Source organism: Labeo rohita, chromosome 19 (assembly GCF_022985175.1).
Source record: "Labeo rohita strain BAU-BD-2019 chromosome 19, IGBB_LRoh.1.0, whole genome shotgun sequence".
Lineage (NCBI taxonomy): Eukaryota > Metazoa > Chordata > Actinopteri > Cypriniformes > Cyprinidae > Labeo > Labeo rohita.
Window position 1 is genome coordinate 5357972 of NC_066887.1, and position 17269 is coordinate 5375240.

The 17269-nt window shown below is 36.0% G+C and overlaps 2 protein-coding genes across 2 annotated transcripts; one reads left to right on the top strand and one right to left on the bottom strand.

Annotated features, from left to right (window-relative positions):
- Positions 1-1342: 1342 nt before the first annotated feature.
- chtopa (chromatin target of PRMT1a) lies at positions 1343-10909 on the bottom strand. The gene is made up of 6 exons (XM_051136935.1): positions 10620-10909; positions 8736-8827; positions 7611-7761; positions 5511-5688; positions 4049-4183; positions 1343-2141 (listed from the first exon to the last, which is right to left on the bottom strand). Exons 2-6 carry the CDS (start codon positions 8798-8800, stop codon positions 1942-1944), a joined length of 729 nt encoding a protein of 242 aa, XP_050992892.1. The 5' UTR covers positions 8801-8827; positions 10620-10909; the 3' UTR covers positions 1343-1941.
- Positions 10910-12899: 1990 nt separating this feature from the next.
- snapin (SNAP associated protein) lies at positions 12900-16841 on the top strand. Its single transcript, XM_051137530.1, has 4 exons — positions 12900-13085; positions 13352-13398; positions 15553-15671; positions 15749-16841. Exons 1-4 carry the CDS (start codon positions 12970-12972, stop codon positions 15854-15856), a joined length of 390 nt encoding a protein of 129 aa, XP_050993487.1. The 5' UTR covers positions 12900-12969; the 3' UTR covers positions 15857-16841.
- Positions 16842-17269: the final 428 nt, after the last annotated feature.

The window sequence follows — 17269 nt, forward strand, 5'->3', positions numbered from 1 at the left end:
TTCATGTGATTTCAAAGTTCATTACTCCAATCGCATGATCCTTCAGAAATCATTCTAATATACTTGTTGCTCAAAAAAACACTTATTTTATTGTTGAAAACAGCGGAGATTTTTTCAGCTTTCTTTGATGAACAGAACGTTCAGAAGAACAGCATTTATCTGAAATAGAACTATTTTATAACATTATAAATGTTACTTTATCATCACTTTTTTTTGTATCTCTTTCCATTTTTATTTGACAGGACAGTGGAAATAAGACAGGAAGTGAGTGGGAGAGAGGGATCGGGAAAGGTCCACAAGGCAGGATTCGAACTCGGGACAGCCGAGGCGCAATTGCACCATATGTCGGCGCACTGCCCACAAGGCTATTGGCGCCAACGCTTTATTAAACTCTAAATAAAAGTATTATTTCTATAGTTTCTCGAAGCTTTTGAATGGCGTCGTGTATAACGCTACACTAAACTTTATTTTCAGATAAATGCTTATCTTTGGATCTTTCTATTCATCAAAGAACCCTGGAAAAAATGTACTTAACTTTTTTTAATTATTGATAATAATGGTAATAATATGTTAAAATGTTTCTTTAATAGAAAATCAGCATATTAGAATGATTTCTGAAGGATCATGTGACACTAAAGACTGGAGTAATGATGCTGAAAACTCAGCTTTGAAGTCACAGGAATAAGTTACATTTTAAAATATATTCAAGTAGATTAGTAAGCAGTTATTTAAAATAGTAAAAATATTTCACAATATTACTGCTTTTGCTGTACTTTGGATGAAATAAATGCAGGCTTGGTTAGCAGAACAGAATTTTTAAAAACAAACATAAATCGTAAAGTTCAAAAACGTTTGATTGGTAGTGTATACAAATAAGGCTTTAGGACCATATAAGCACCATTTACCTTTTTTTCCCCCCCTTTAACACTTAGTTTAACCTCAGAGTTAATGTTTTTCGATGTTACAGCTCGCATGTGTATTGCGAAATCTATTGAAACAATATTTAATGTAATTTCTGTGATATTTATAGGCCATTGAACAGAGGTAGCCACTCAGACCAGTAAAATACAAATATCCCAGCTCTCATTACTCATCATACACATTCATACTCCCCTAAATTATGCCGGGAAGAAAACAACCCACAACACTACACAGAAACAGCCTTATACCTCCCTCTTGTGGAGATACTGAACATTTGAAGCTTGTAAGACAAAGACATGACATCAGATGTCAAGAAACTGAATGGTAATAATATTAAGGAAGTTAATGGAAGCACATGCGTCTTATGGCCAAGATTTATTTAAAGCCAAAAGAGAAAAAAAAAAAAAAAAACAAAGAAAGAAAAAGTTTGTGGGTTACAATATACTTTTAAAACATCTTTTGTGACACAAAAAAGACATGTCAAGTTTGCGTATACTGAATAAAAGTTCTACTTTAAAACATAATAAAAATACAATAATAAAAGGTACGTTTCATTTGTAGAACATTACGGTAATTAACATCTGTTCATCTATATAAACCACATTTTAACACCAGATGATCAAATGTTCTTGGTTCAAGTTCACAGCTCCTCAAACATGGGGTCATTTTCAGAATTTCAGCCAAAAAAACAAAAACACAATCTCCATTATTATATTTCAATGTAAAACATGTTTTTTTTCCTTCACTTTACAGCCAAAAGTTTGCTAAGAGGACTTGTGTTAATTGTGATAGGCTTTTATGATGGACAGAGTTCAGTTTAGAAAACACGAGTGGCGACTCAAATCGTTGAAGATACTGGGGATGGATACATAACTTTGTACAACCTTCAAGTTTAAAATGTCTTGTCAGGGAGTGTCCAAGAGCAACAGCTTTAATTGTACTGGATGTGTATCTTGTCAAACAATCAGTCTATTATCTGCAGATCTTTGGGGAGCTGTTCTCATTCTCTCAACTCAGTGGTTACTCCATGCTCTCAGGATCCGCCTGGGCCATATACGCATCCAGCTCTGCATCCAGATGTCCCTTGGTCTTGGACATATAAGCATCGAGCTGGTTGTCCAACTGCTCACGTGTGACGGCGGGACGACCTGCTCCTCGGCCTCTGCCGCGTCCACGACCCCTTCCTGCAAAGCCTCCACGACCTCTCAGACCCCCACGGCCTAAGACAGAGAATCACTTTCATTAATGTTGACATTAGCAGGGTTTCCATCTAAAGTTGCGAATTTAACTTGAAGGTGAAGTCCACTTCCAGAACAACAATTTACAAATAATTTAATCACCCCTTGTCATCAAAGATGTTCATGTCTTTCTGTCTTCAGTCGTAAAGAAATTATGGTTTTTGAGGAAAACATTTCAGGATTTTTATCCATATAATGGACTTCATCCGATTTTGAATTTCCAAAATGTAATTTAAATGCAGCTTCAAAGGGCTAAACGATCCCAGCCGAGGAAGCAGGGTCTTATATAGCGAAACAATGTCATTTTTTTTTTTTTTTTTCCCAAAAATAAAAATTTGTATTCTTTTTAAGCACCAAAGCTTGTGTAGCACAGGCTCTGGGATGCGCGTCCACAATGCTACGAATTAGTGATGGGTCGTTCTTGAACGATTCTTTAATAGTCGTCTCAGGTAGTGATTCGTTCAGTCATGTATGCGCAACATCCTATTAGGTTCTGTACTGGAATTAGTTCACCTGTTTCGAGTCTTCGGGTTTTTCGAGTCATTCGTTCATCTAATGGGGCTGTCACGTGATGATTGAACGACTCAAACCCAAAAACTTGTCAGGTAAGAGGTGAGGTGAGCTAATCATGGACTAAAGACCCAGGTAAACAAATTAATCTTTTGTTCCTTATAGCATTATAGTTTTGTCTTGTTTGTAGTGTGACCGACGTTTGTGTAAGCAGTAGATGTGTTAGGGAAGTAACATGCAACATTTGAATTATATTTTGCTAAAATGAACAAAATGACTCAAAAAAAAAAAAAAAAAAAAAAAAAAAAAAAAAAAAAAAGATTAGTTTATTTTGCTGAACGAGACTCAAAGGTCCGAGTCTGTAAAATGATCCGAACTTCCCATCACTACTACAAATCGTGTAAGTTCATCGTCTGTGTACTGAGTATGGCGAAAAACTCCATCTTATTTTCTCCTACAACTTGAGAGGAGGACATTGTTGTACCTTTCTGTTTGTAAACAGAGTTTACAAACTTACTTGCACTTTCTTAGTCTTTGACCCTGAAATCCTGAAACGCTTTCCTCAAAAAACATAATTTCTTCACAACTGAAGACAGAAAGACATGAACATCTTGGATAACAAGGGGGTGAGTAAATTATTTGTGAATTGTTGTTCTGAAAGTGGACTTCTCCTTTAAGTGCAAAAGGATAAATTGCACAAAACATCTGCGAATAAGCAGTTTCCATCCAACGAGAACAAAATGGTCACTTCCTGATAAACTTGCACCAAGGACCACTAAAAAAAATAGGAGAAGCCACTAAAAATAATAAATTACTTGCACCTCAGAGCGAGCAGATGAAACGCAAAAAATGAGGCAATTCTCCCATTCTGGGAGGCAATTATACAGAAATACCTGATGACACTTTGCTCAGACATTTAAGAATGACCATAACATTTCAGACTCGCCCGCTGGTTAGTCAGGTTATGCCATCCCATAATGCAAAGTCACATGACTTTTTTTGATGTGCATGAAAGAATTTATTTGGCAAATGCATCACCCATTATTCACATTAACTCCTTTAAGTAAAAAAAAAAAAAAAAAAAAACCTCAAGTGAGCATAAAACCTTTTCTAAATTTGGCATTTCCATTAATCATTTCTGAAGCAATACTTAATGCGCATAAAAATCTGGGTGATGGAAACAGCTAATAATAGGACAAATATTTAAGCATGCAAGAACAAAACAGCAAACACTAACTGGCAAAAGTTTATATTTAACTTTTTCTTAAAATGTTAAAGTTGGAATGGACTGGATGCTTTGATCACATGCGAGTGACAGGTTGCCCTGCCCTCAGGTCACTGCACACTTTATTAGAGAAGACATATGGTGCAAAAATCACCTCTTCCTCCAGGTGCTCCACGTGCTGCTCCTCGGCCACCCAGAGCACCTCGTCCTGCGGGTCCTCCGCGCTGACGCATGCCTCGACGGAGACCGATACGCCCAGGACCACCTCTACCTCTCATCTGACCTGCACCTAATAGACAAAAACAATAGTTTCAATATGTTGCCATGTCCTCATATTTAATAAAGTGGTCTGTTGTGGATATGAGATATTTTTCACAGATTTTTAAGTGTTATAAAACAAAGCATTTGGGTGTTAAACCCCCCGGTTTCACAAACAAGGCTCAAGCCTAATCCTAGACTAAAATGCAAGTCAGAGCTGTTTCAACTGAAAGAAACTTGCATCTTGCACACCAGAAATGTTTTTCTCTAAAGCATGTATATAAAAATTAACTGTTCTAATTGAACTATGGCCTAATCCTGGCTTAGACCAAGACCTGTCTATGAAACTGGGCCCAAGTGTTTTTTGTCCTTGTCTGTTGTTTTTTTTTTTTCTATGAAGATCTAGCAACACTGACCCTTTACCACACAAGCAACTAGCCCCTTGTCAAAAGGAGCTATGGCCAAGACTTCTTTCCATACACACTGCACAGAATTTCTGTAAATGCAGTTGTCACTACCTGTATTTTTCAGGAGTTAATGTGGTTGTCACTCCCGTATTTTAGTGAATTGTGTGTACAGAACGTGATTAAGGAGTAAAAGGATACCAACTGAATTTAGCTGCAGTGTGCATGTGGCCATAGTGGACTTCAATAGGGATCAAGGGGTTCAAAATGTTTCAGTGCAGCAGAGTCTTATCTAGTGAAACGATCGGTCATTTTATTGGGGGGGGGAAATATATAAATATATATAAATATAAATATATTTATATTTATATATATTTATATATATATATTTTTTTTAACATCTAAACATCTTGGATGACATGATGTGAGGGGAGTAAATGATCAGGAAAGTTTTATTCTGTAAGTCAAACAGATTTAAAACAACATGAAGCTGATTAAATGATCACAATTTCATTCACTCCTTGAAGGAATTGTAGGGCAGGCGTCAGCTGTCTTTTTCTGTTATCACCCAGAGGCTGCACAACAGGTGCAGGAACTACAAGTCTGGTAACACACCAGGGGTCTCCTAACAGTCATAAAACGACAGCTTTGACCAATCAGCACATTGTGAATTTCAGAGGGTAGGTGTGAAACTTCTGAAGAACACTAATGCATCAGCTGTACTGCAGTGATTGACACCTACACATGAAGCACTGACTTCTTTTGAAATGTTAAGGAGCCGACACTACACTTTCAGCAAAGGAGGAACTTGTTTTATACTGAAATACATGTAATTATCTCTTCTTCAGATTTAAAACCACAGCAGCACATAATTTCGTGGCTCTGTGTGTGTATAAATAGAGGGTACACAGCTTTTTAATAACTGAAAAAGTAAATCCGGGAAAGATAAGTCACCTCTAAGAGAGAGTGCTCCTCTCATGGCACCGCCTCTCGCTCTTCCCCGCAGTCCTCGTCCAGCTCCACGCAATCCTCCGGGAAAACCTCGTCCTCTGCCACCGCCCGGCATCAGCGAGCCGATGGGCCGACCCAGTCTGGCCTGGATGTTGCTCTTCCCAAGTCGCTGCTTCAGGCTCTACAGATGGATTATATGAAGGATTGTTTCTCTGGGCTGACTTCAAATGTAATTAAATGTGGTACGCCTAACTTAAAGTCAGCATGAAATAACATTCTTAAATTGTAATGTACTACAAAATACAAAAAAACATGGAAAAACAAACAACCAACAACAACAACAACTTTGTTTTACCCATCGTAAAAGTGTATGTTTCATACCAGAATAAAACCATATCTGGACTGCACGTCTGTGGTTTCGTGGCTTCATATTTTAAAGTCATACTATCATTGTCATAAAGTTTACAACTTCGTTAAATATTAAATCATCATGTAAACTATTTGCAAATGTTTAGAATGGCTGCACCCATAGCATTATCCTAAAATAACTCCTAGACAATTGGATAACATGAATCAATAGCCTGTGCAGACTCAAGACATCGACTGAAAAGTAAAACCGTTTCATACACAGCATGATTTTAAAAAGCACTTTTTTCTTTTTAGACATATAGAATATTTCTTAACAGTGCGCTATGAAAGTAAAAAAGGGCCAATTTAATTAATGATGTACTTTATTCGTACACTGCCATTCCAATTTTGGGCTAACAATGTTTTTTTTTTTAATCTCTTGTAGCCACCAAGGCTGCATTTATTTGATCAAAAATACAGTAATTTCAATAATTTTGTGAAATATTATATTTTATACGTTTTCAAATTGAAGATTGTAAAATGTAATTTATAGGGCTGAAAAACAATGAACTACATTCAAAATAAAAGTTTGCTTACTATGTGTGTACTGTGTATATTTATTGTGTGTGTGTGTGTATATATATATATATATATATATATATATACACACATATATACACACACACACGTGTATTTATACAATAAATATACACAGTTCACACACATAGTATGTCAACCTAAAGTTTTATTTTGAATGCAATTAAATCGCTTAGCAGCCCTAGTAATTTATTCCTGTGATCAAAGCTGAATTTTCAGCATCTTTACTCCAGTCTTCATTGTCACATGATCCTTCAAAAATCATTCTAATATGCTGATTTGCTGCTCAAGAAACACTGTTACTCTTTTTATAGTTTTTTTTTTTGATCCATGTAAAATTCAAAAGTACAGCTTTTATTTAAAATAAAATGTTACATTTATAATTGTTTTGACGGTCACTTTTGATCAATTTAATTCACTCTTGACAAGTAAAAATATTAAAAATAAAATGAATGCATTCTTAAAATACAAAATAAATAAATAAACAGTAGTGTCCATACTCAATATCTTTTTCTTGCTGTAAATTCAGCATTTTATAACCACGCACCAAGACGCATCCGTCAGCTGATTTGCAACTTCACCTATTTGACCTTAAAGGCTTAGTCCATCCAAAAATTAAAATTGTCAATAATTACTCATTCTCATGTCATTCCAGACCTGTAAGACCTAAAATCCAAGAGCTATCTGACCCTCCATAGACAGTAAGGGTACTACCACATGCAAGGCCCAGAAAGGTACCAAGAACAAAGACAAAATAGACCATCAGTGGTTCCGCTGTAATTTTATGAACTTACGAGAATACATTTTGTGCGCAAAGAAAACTAAAATAACGACTTCATTCAACAATTCTTCTCCTCTGCATCACCAAACACCATTTTGATGGCGCAAGCGTGCACTTCCTTGCATTCAAACAATGCATGCTGCTGACATAGAACATGGTGTGCCACGCTTTGTTTACGTTTAGAGGAAAGCGTGCGCATGCACCGCTTACTCTGCAATACTCCCCAAAATGGTGCCAAGCTGACGCAGAGGAAAAGAACTGTTGAATAAATTTATCATCTTTGTTATTATTTTGTTGTAATTGACGGAATTTTCATTTTTGGGTGAACTAGCTCTTTAATTTTAGGTTGTCTCTGTGCATGTAATTTCCTCTCTCACCTGTTTGTGCTGCAGGGCAGCCTGCACAGAGGGCCTGTTCTCCATCTGCTGAGCGAGCCGGCGGTTCCTCGCACTGGCCATGTGCTGCTGCTGCATGGTCGCCCGGATGCTACTCACTGTCGGCTGCTTGTTCTTCAGCATGTTTGTGAAGCTTGTGGGACACAACAGAAGAAGGAGGGTAGAGAGAGAGAGAGAAAGAGGAGGGAAAGGGGGATACGAGGAAAGGAGGGTTCCAAATCAAATCATTTCACACAGCATGGACGCAGCTACAGCGGCTCCTGTAGCAATCTAGAGAATGCCCTTTTTAGACCACACCTGCTTTCATTTACTCTCTCTCTCGATTACATGTGGAGACACCCCAACACATTCGGCTTAAACTGAACGCCTATGATGTGGTTTCAGCGACAAGACAGAAGACAGAGAGAGAAAAGAGACTTCACAGTGATTGCCACTTACAGGCCGACATCAACCGACTGATGTCATCAGTCAGAGACGCCACATGGTGCGTCGGCCCAGGGCTAGAGGGGTGTCTGGCAACCCAGCCACTTACAACCAAGACCGTGACCTGGTTACGCCGTTTTGTAAGACGCTTCTGATGAGAACAAGGGAAGGGGGTTGGGGGTCAACAGGTCACGTCTAGGTACGGACTGAGCACCTTATTCAGAGAGAAACTGAGAAACGCAGAGAAGGAGCAGAAAAACTCATCTGAGAGAGAGAGAGTGTGTGTTTTTGCATGAGAGAGGGCAAGAACTATAGATGGCGCACACACACCATCTTGCATTATCAACTCATTCCCATGGCTGAGGATGCTCTTCTGCAGTGAACTCAAGTGCAGTCGGCTTACCTCACCATTACCCTCTCACCTCCGGGTTTGCGCCGCTTACGCAAGAGACACGTCGCCAAACACGGCACGCCTTTAGATCTTTAATATTGACTCATGTAATCGCCGTCATGTTGGGTGAGCGGCGCACACCGTGCAGGCAGTCTAGCGTCCATGTCAGGTCTGATGTCTCCCCCTCAATGACCTCCATAGTACACGTGTCTTGAGGCGTGATGCCTTAGTTATCTCTGTATGCTTTTCCCCCTGGCCTTGAGATAATGCTGTCAGGATGCGTAGCGCCTCACCGCTCATTCAGGGACACCTTGGTGGTGCTTTTCAGCACGACTTTTTGAGAAGAAGGGGCGCTCATGTTTCTTCAGACTTGCAGGGATCTCTCCTGTAAGGGAGCAACAGCAGATTACAGATGTTAGGTTTCTTTCTTGCATGAAACAAAAGTGAAAGTGTCACAGACAGAAACAAGGAAGTCAATGGATCTGATAGAATTTGATTACGGTGAAAAAGTAATACACTGGCTGGATTTTAAAATCTTGTGAGCTGACTACCGATAACAGTGTTTTCAATCTTTTAGACGCTACAGACCCCCAAATAAGATCATTCTTAATGCAAGGGACCGTCATTCTAAATTTTAGAAGGCAACTACATAGTTTACTGTATAAGGTTTATACTGTGAAGAAAAAAATAAAACAAAATAAAATAATAATAAAAACAACAGTCTAAAATACAACACAAATGTTTTTCTAAATTAAGGTGACATGTTTTCCCTACTTTTGTTTTTTCTTCGAGTACTGTAAAGATTTATTTACTTTAGTTAATCTCTCAATAGAATCTCTTTTTTTTTTTTTTATTATTATAATTTACTTTTTAATTTATTTGAATTATATTTTGATTATCTGCAAGGGAGTTGTCCCCACCTATTTAATCTTATTTATTTAAAAATATATATATTTTTTTATTATTATTATTTTCTACATTTTTTAAAAATAGTTCTCAAAACTTTTTCCATATATTCCCTATAAAATAAACCCCAGAAATCCACAAGGGAGTGGTCTCCATTTATTTAATCTTTTTATTTATTTTAGTTTTTTTTATATATATATATATATATTTTTAAATAGATATTTTGTTTTTATTGTTTTCTACATTAACATAAACCTTACAAATCTGCATGGGAGTGGTCCCCATTTATTTGATCTTTTTATTTATTTTAATTTGGTTTATTTAAACCTAGTTTTTTTTTCTCCTATATTTTTATTTTTACAGTTTTCTCTATACTTTTTCCACATACTCCCTAGAAAATAAAATACAGAATTCTGCAAAGGCTTGGCCATTATCTATTTAACCCTGTTATTTATTTACATTTTTTATATATGTTTTTTTTTTTAACTTAAACCTTATTTTTATTGTCTTCTACATTTTTTTTCTCTAAACTTTTCCACAGATTCCTAGAACTCCCCTGAATTTATTTATTTTAATCTTTTACATTTATTTAATTTAATTTGTTTTATAGATTTTTATTTATTTAAATACACAGTTTTCCCTAAAAGTTTTCACATACTCCCTAGAAAAAAAAACCTTAGAAATCTGAAAGGGAGTGGTCCCCATTTTTTATTTAAATCTTATTTTTATTGTGTTTTATTTTTTATTTTTTAAAGTTTTCTCCAAACTTTTCTACAGACTCCTTAAAATTTCCTTGCACACCTTGTTTATTTGTTTTATCTTGTACATTCATTTTAATTTCTTTAAACATAGATTTGATTTACTTAAAATTCATTTGGATTATTTTCTCCCTTTTATCAGCTTTTCTCCTAGTTTTCCCCAAGACTCCCTAAACAGTGCCTGTTTGAAACCCCTGACTAAGCTTTTTTTTTTTTTTTTTTTTTCCAAGTTTGGAGTATGGTAGCCATAACAGTGCTTATGATGGCCAAAAATGTTGTTCAGCAGCTCAGTAGGTTTCGGAACATTTTGTTATTCATACCAGGCGTCAACATAATAGCAAAACAACAAGATTTACCGGTTTAACAAAACGTATTTATGTATGACTAACAGTGTGTGACTACTCAACAGCCTTGTACTTCACTATCAACGTAACTCACACGAAACTCGTTCGTATTTACATATGAACCACTCTAAGTATATGCACTAAAGTGTAAGATATATTAAATTCTCACCTTTTCTCTGAAAGACTAGTTGATTGAGGGCAGATGTGTTAGCTGTGTAGCTTAGCGCGTCGCTGGAGCAGCTGACTGACTCGACAAAATCACACTCCAAACTTCTCTACTTCAAGCCCGAAAATTGTACGACTACCGCCCCTCTTCTAAATATATTTAAAAACTTAAAAACAAAACTATATCCCACAAAACAGGCTATTTAACACCAATCTACTACTAATCCGCAACTCTATCTGCCTCCCCTCCCCTCATTCATCACAAAATGGTGCTAACAACTGCGCGAGCTAGGAAAATGGAGCACTACTTACTGCGTCAGATATCGCGAGATTTAAGCTTGAAAGGCCGTGTGCCAAATAGCGTACTACCACACTAGTACTAGTTTTGTTTTGTGTTTTTGCGTCAAAGTTGTTTAAATTATATTTTAGCCATTACCATATACATAAATAGCTCAATTCATGTCAGGTCATAACTCTGTATAAAACGTATAATTAAGTTTGGCTTGAGAAAGCCAACTTACTGATCTACTATTTAAGAATATTATTATTCTTCTTCTTCTGAGCCAAATTTCGGTATCTACTTCCTCTTAGAGCTTTCAAGCTAGAACCACCAAACTCGGCCCAGACCTTCAGACTGGTCTGACTCGGTGTGCTCTATCTTTTCTAACTGATCCGGCTCACAGTTTTCATAAACCAGACTGTCAAAACCACCAAAAATCCCATAGACTTACATTGACGGACTGTTCAAATGAGCAACACTATTCAAACTCCAACTGACAAAATTCAAATCTAAACTCCCAGAATCCCTTGAGACTCAATCAAGCTTCCCTTCTGTGTACTATTTCTAATCCATTTAGACTCATTTAAGCTTCCACTCTAATATTTCTAATATTTCTAGCTATCTAAATCATGCTAGCAACATGCTAATCGTGTTAGCAACATGCTAATCATGTTTGAAACATGCAAGCAACATACTAGTAACTTGTTAATCATGCTAGCAACACAGTAGTAACTTGCTCATCATGCTAGCAGCATGCTAATCATGTTAGAAACATGCTAACAACGAGCTAGTTTAATGCTAATCATGCTAGCAACATGCTAGTAACATGTTAATCACGTTAGAAACATGTTAGCAACATGCTGGTAACTTGTTAATCATGCTAGCAACATGCTAGTAACATGCTAATCATGCTAGCAACGCACTAGTAACTTGTTAATCATGCTAGCAGCATGCTAATCATGTTAGAAACATGGTAACAACGAGCTAGTTTACTGCTAATCATGCTAGCAACATGCTAGTAACATGCTAATCATGTTAGAAACATGTTAGCAACATGCTAGTAACTTGTTAATCATGTTAGCAACATGCTAGTAACATGCTAATCATACTGGAAACATGCTAACAACATGCTAGTAACATGCTAATCATGCTAGCAACACACTAGTAACTTGTTAATCATGCTAGCAGCATGCTAATCATGTTAGAAACATGTTAACAACGAGCTAGTTTAATGCTAATCATGCTAGCAACATGCTAGTAACATGCTAATCATGTTAGAAACATGTTAGCAACATGCTAGTAACTTGTTAATCATGCTAGCAACATGCTAGTAACATGCTAATCATACTGGAAACATGCTAACAACATACTAGTAACATGCTAATCATACTGGAAACACACTAGTAACTTGCTAATCATGTTAGCAGCATGCTAATCATGTTAGAAACATGCTAACAACGAGCTAGTTTAATGCTAATCATGCTAGCAACATGCTAGTAACATGCTAATCATGTTAAAAACATGTTAGCAACATGCTAGTAACATGCTAATCATACTGGAAACATGCTAACAACATGCTAGTAACATGCTAATCATGTTATTTCTTATTAAAAAGGTAAAATGCCACGGACACCCAAATATGTGATTTTATTTGTTTATTTAAATTAAGAGACAGCCACTGTATACATTTACATGTATAAACCCCACATCTATAATGTGAAAATGTTATATTATAATTATTATAATTATTGAAAATATTTAGTTTCTAGTTTCTGTTTTTAATGTTGACAGTTTTTCCCCTCAAAAATGTCTGTCAGTACTTTTCACTGCTTGAAATTTAATAATCATTACATACTGTGCTAGTTTCACATACAATACAGCGTCCTATGTAAGCAGTGCGCTAGTATTACTATTGTATTTGAACACAGCCATATGTGTGACGCAAGAATGTACGCAAATTTAGAGATTCGCTGATTTACAAGTCATCTCACAGCTCTTGTTGCAGACAGATCTGTGTTGAAACATATGTGTAAAGGCGCAGTGACTAGCGTTGTCAAATCAAAGCTCAGTAAAGATGGCAGCGTTAGCAGTAGTGGAAACCCCATCAGGGAAAGATGCTCTCGCTGAGGGTTTGCTGGACCTCCTGAGACCCGCTGTACAGCAGCTTGACCTACATGTGCACTCAGTCAGGTAGTGTGTTTTGGGAGACGTACGTGTTTTTTTAAACTTGAGAATTGTTTAATTCAAAACGAGCAGTTTTGTTTGCTAACATGCTAATGGCTGTCAACATGACAGGTCTTGTGACTCAGAGATGCTGTATCAAGCAAAACAATGACACTTCATCTAATTTTTTTTCCCTTTCTGAGATCATTTATGCTTATTATAGTCATAGATTCTAACGCGTGCATAAATATTGACAGCTATAATGTTTATATACTGTGCATTTATATTCACAGAGAAAGCCAAGTGGAACTTAGAGAACACATTGATAATTTGGCATCTGGTAAGTTGATCTGACCTGATTATTATGCATTTACACTTTTTTTTTTTCTCAGTGGCTTGAATTCTTGAATGAGATTTCTTTTTCTCAAAACAGCTGTGTTCTTTGTATGAGCCATCACTTGCAAAAATATTCATTTAATTGTAAAAATCTGACAGACATACGTTTATTTCGGTAAATATCTGTGACATGAAATATTTGTTTACTAAATTAACAAATGACATGCCATAGTAAAAAAATAAAATAGGAATTGCAATTATACTAATCAAACAAGTGTGGAAGCATATACATACACACAGTTGAGGTAAAAAGTTTACATACATGTTGCAGAATCTGCTAAATGTTTTTTTTTTTACCAAAATAAGAGGGAAAATATAAAGTGCTGAATTTATAAAAATGACCCAGTTCAAAAGTTGACATTTTACATACATGATTCTTAATACTGTGTTTTTATTTGTCCTGAACAGTTAAACTGTCCGCTGTTCTTCAGAAAAATCCTTCAGGTCCCACAAATTCTTTTTTTTTATTTATTTTTTTTTTTAGCATTTTTGTGTATTTGAGCCCTTTCCAACAATGACTGTATGATTTTATCCATCTTTTCACACTGAGGACAACTGAGGGACTCATATGCAACTATTACAGAAGGTTCAAAAACTCACTGATGTTTCAGAAGGAAAAACGATTCATTAAGAGCCGGGGGTGAAAACTTTTAGAATTTGAAGATCAGGGTAAATGTAACTTATTTTGTCTTCTGGGAAACATATAAGTATCTTCTGAAGGGCAATATTAAATGGAAAAAAAATATGATATTTACGCAAAATATATATATTTTTTTTTGCACATCTTCATTCTGTTCAAAAGTCTTCACCCCCGGCTCTTAATGCATCTTTTTTCATTTTTCCTTCTGAAGCATCAGTGAGATTTTGAACCTTTTGTAATAGTTGCATATGAGTCTCTCAGTTGTCCTCAGTGTGAAAAGATGGATCTCAAAATCATTCAGTCATTGCTGGAAAGGGTTCAAATACACAAAAATACTGAAAAACCAAAGAATTTGTGGGACCTAAAGGATTTTTCTGAAGAACAGCAGGCAGTTTAACTGTTCCGGACAAACAAGGGACTCATGAACAACTATCACTAAACAAAAAAACACTGCTGTGGATCATTCAGATAACAACACAGTATTAAGAATCAAGTGTATGTAAACTTTTGAACAGGGTCATTTTTATAAATTCAACTATTTTCTCTTGTGGACTATATGTAAACATCTTTTATGTGAAGTGTCTTATTCAGGTCAGTACTAAATAAACAATAACTTATGCATTTTGTATGATCCTTTTATTTTGGTAAAATAATTAACATTTTACAGATTCTGCAAGGTGTATGTAAACTTTTGACCTCAACTGTATACATGTTTTGAGGCAATTATGTGTTCACTGTATATGAATTTACATTTAAATGTGTAAAAACAGACATGCATATTTTCTCTTTACATGTAACATGTCTACAAAAAATATTGTACTGTCTAAATACAAAATGTGTTCTATTCATATTCTTTTTCTGTGTACTACAATATTGCCTATTCCCAGTAAAGTTTTACATACTGTTAAAATCTGTCTCTTGAAAGGTCAGTGTGATGCGCAATAAAATTAAGGTTATTGATTCAAAATTAGGTTTTGAGGCACAGATTACATGTTTTGGATAAGTTAATATATTTCGTAGACATGCAATAGAGTTGTGATATCTCACAAAACAGTTGTGACTGTGCAGGCATTGTATATAATCGACCAACCATGACATGCGAAAAGGTGGGATCTACAGAAAACATCAAAGCAATGCAAATACACATGCATACAATGTATATGTAAAGAGCACATCAAAAGGAAAACAAAGACAAAACCCGGACATTTTGAGAATTTTAGAAAGCACAGCCAAGACATTTCCTGGAAAAATATAATGTATTGTCATCCTAAACTGAAAAAAATGACATGTTATGGCTATAACTTTTTTTTTTGGCATCGAATATAAGAATATAAAAGGTGACTGTATGTCTATTTGCAGTAGTAGTGAGTATTTAGTAATCCGTCCACATTACTTCTACCCCTGTCTGTAGAATTCATTAATATTTCATGTCATCTCATGTGAGCATTTCTTCTGCAGAGTTGTGTAGGATCAACGAACACCAGAAGGTGGCACTAGACTTAGACCCATATGTTAAAAAACTCCTTAATGCCAGGCGAAGAGTGGTGCTTGTCAACAACATACTCCAGAATGCACAGGTAAGAGACTGAGACTTTTGAATGTGCACAGTATTGCTTGATGTCTTCCTCTTCATCTTTTCCCATCTTGGTTACAGGAGCGCTTGCGAAGGCTGAACCATAATGTTGCTAAAGAGACGGCACGCAGGAAGACCATGCTTGAGGCATCTGGAGCCTTTACCCCACGCTCTCCCAGCAAACCGTGATGTCCGAAGTCTCACATTTTGGGAATGCACCAATACACTGTGCTCAATGCCAAGGACCAACGCTGTAGATTTGCAGAATCTTCCTCACATCGTTAAAAGGGCACTGGGCTATGCAAAGCACTGCTAGCAGATCACTGCAGCATTAATGTCGGTTCACTTAAGAGTAGTCAGGGAGACAGCAGTGTACATATGCACTCATTTCTTTCTTGAACATATGACTTTTTAATAAAATATATGTGTATGAATTTAACTGATGCTGAAAAATGCAATGCTTGTGGATTTGCTAATTATTTGCAAATTCAGGATTTGAATTATTATTTATCAGAACTGTCAGAGACAATAATTAGTCTAATGTACCTGATAAGTAAATATTTCTTGATCTAATCAGTGATAGCAGATTATTGTTGTAATTTTATCCATACATAACAGTACAGTGTATTATTTTCTTACCATATTTTTTCTTGGGTTTAGACTTTATACTAATTTTTATCTAATTATTTTATGTTGTGAATGTGTTTCATGTATTTAAAGGATTTTTTTTTCACCCAAAAATGAAAATGTATGCACCCTCAGGCCATTCAAGATGTAAATGAGTTTGTTTGTTCATGGGAACATATTTGGAGAAATGTAGCATTGTATCACTTGCTCACTAATGGATCCATTGCAGTGAATGGGTGACGTCAGAATGAGAGTCCAAACAACTGATAAAAACATCAGAAGTAATCCACATGACTCTAGTCCGTAAGTTGACATCTCATGAGGTGAAAAGCTCCTTTCAAATCCATCATTTAGGATGTTTAAAAGTAACATTGAGGCCATAATCTATAATAACACTTCCTCCAGTAAAACAGTCCATAACAACCTGTTTTTTTTTTCTCACATTAAAATGCACCCAAATATTTGTTTAACTGCTTTGGACTGTTTCCTCTTGTAAATGGTGCATATTTGCATATTTATGTGCATATTTCTGTCCTGATTCACAAAAGATGACTTTTCCACTGGAAAATGCATTACTGGACTGATTTTGGAGCCAGAAGCAACGATTTGAAGTTCAGTGTGTCTTGATGAATTTGTTTCTAACAAACACAGATCTTTTCACTTTACAAGACATTAACTGATGGACTAAAGTGGTGTGGATTACTGTGATGTTTTTATCAGCTGTTTGGACTCTCATTCTGACGGCACCCATTCACTGCACAGGATCCATTGGTAAGCAAGTAATGTAATGCTACATTTCTCCAAATCTGTTCTGATGAACAAACTCATCTGCATCTTGAGGGTGAGTGCATTTTCAGCAAATTTTCAACGATTCCTTTAAGTGATCTTTCACTCAAAAAGGCACATATTTTTTCATCATTTACTCACATTATGTAGTTCCAAACCTTTATGACTTATGTCTGTGGAATATAGAAG

Coding starts and splice junctions, on each gene's coding strand:
- snapin (XM_051137530.1), top strand. CDS start 12,970: ATGGCAGCGTTAGCAGTAGTGGAAACCCCATCAGGGAAAGATGCTCTC. Junction 13,399..15,552: donor CATTGATAATTTGGCATCTG/GTAAGTTGATCT, acceptor TTTCTTCTGCAG/AGTTGTGTAGGATCAACGAA. Junction 15,672..15,748: donor ACATACTCCAGAATGCACAG/GTAAGAGACTGA, acceptor TCTTGGTTACAG/GAGCGCTTGCGAAGGCTGAA.
- chtopa (XM_051136935.1), bottom strand. CDS start 8,800: ATGAGCGCCCCTTCTTCTCAAAAAGTCGTGCTGAAAAGCACCACCAAG. Junction 7,762..8,735: donor AAGGTGTCCCTGAATGAGCG/GTGAGGCGCTAC, acceptor GTGTCCCACAAG/CTTCACAAACATGCTGAAGA. Junction 4,184..5,510: donor AGGAGCACTCTCTCTTAGAG/GTGACTTATCTT, acceptor TTTGTCTATTAG/GTGCAGGTCAGATGAGAGGT.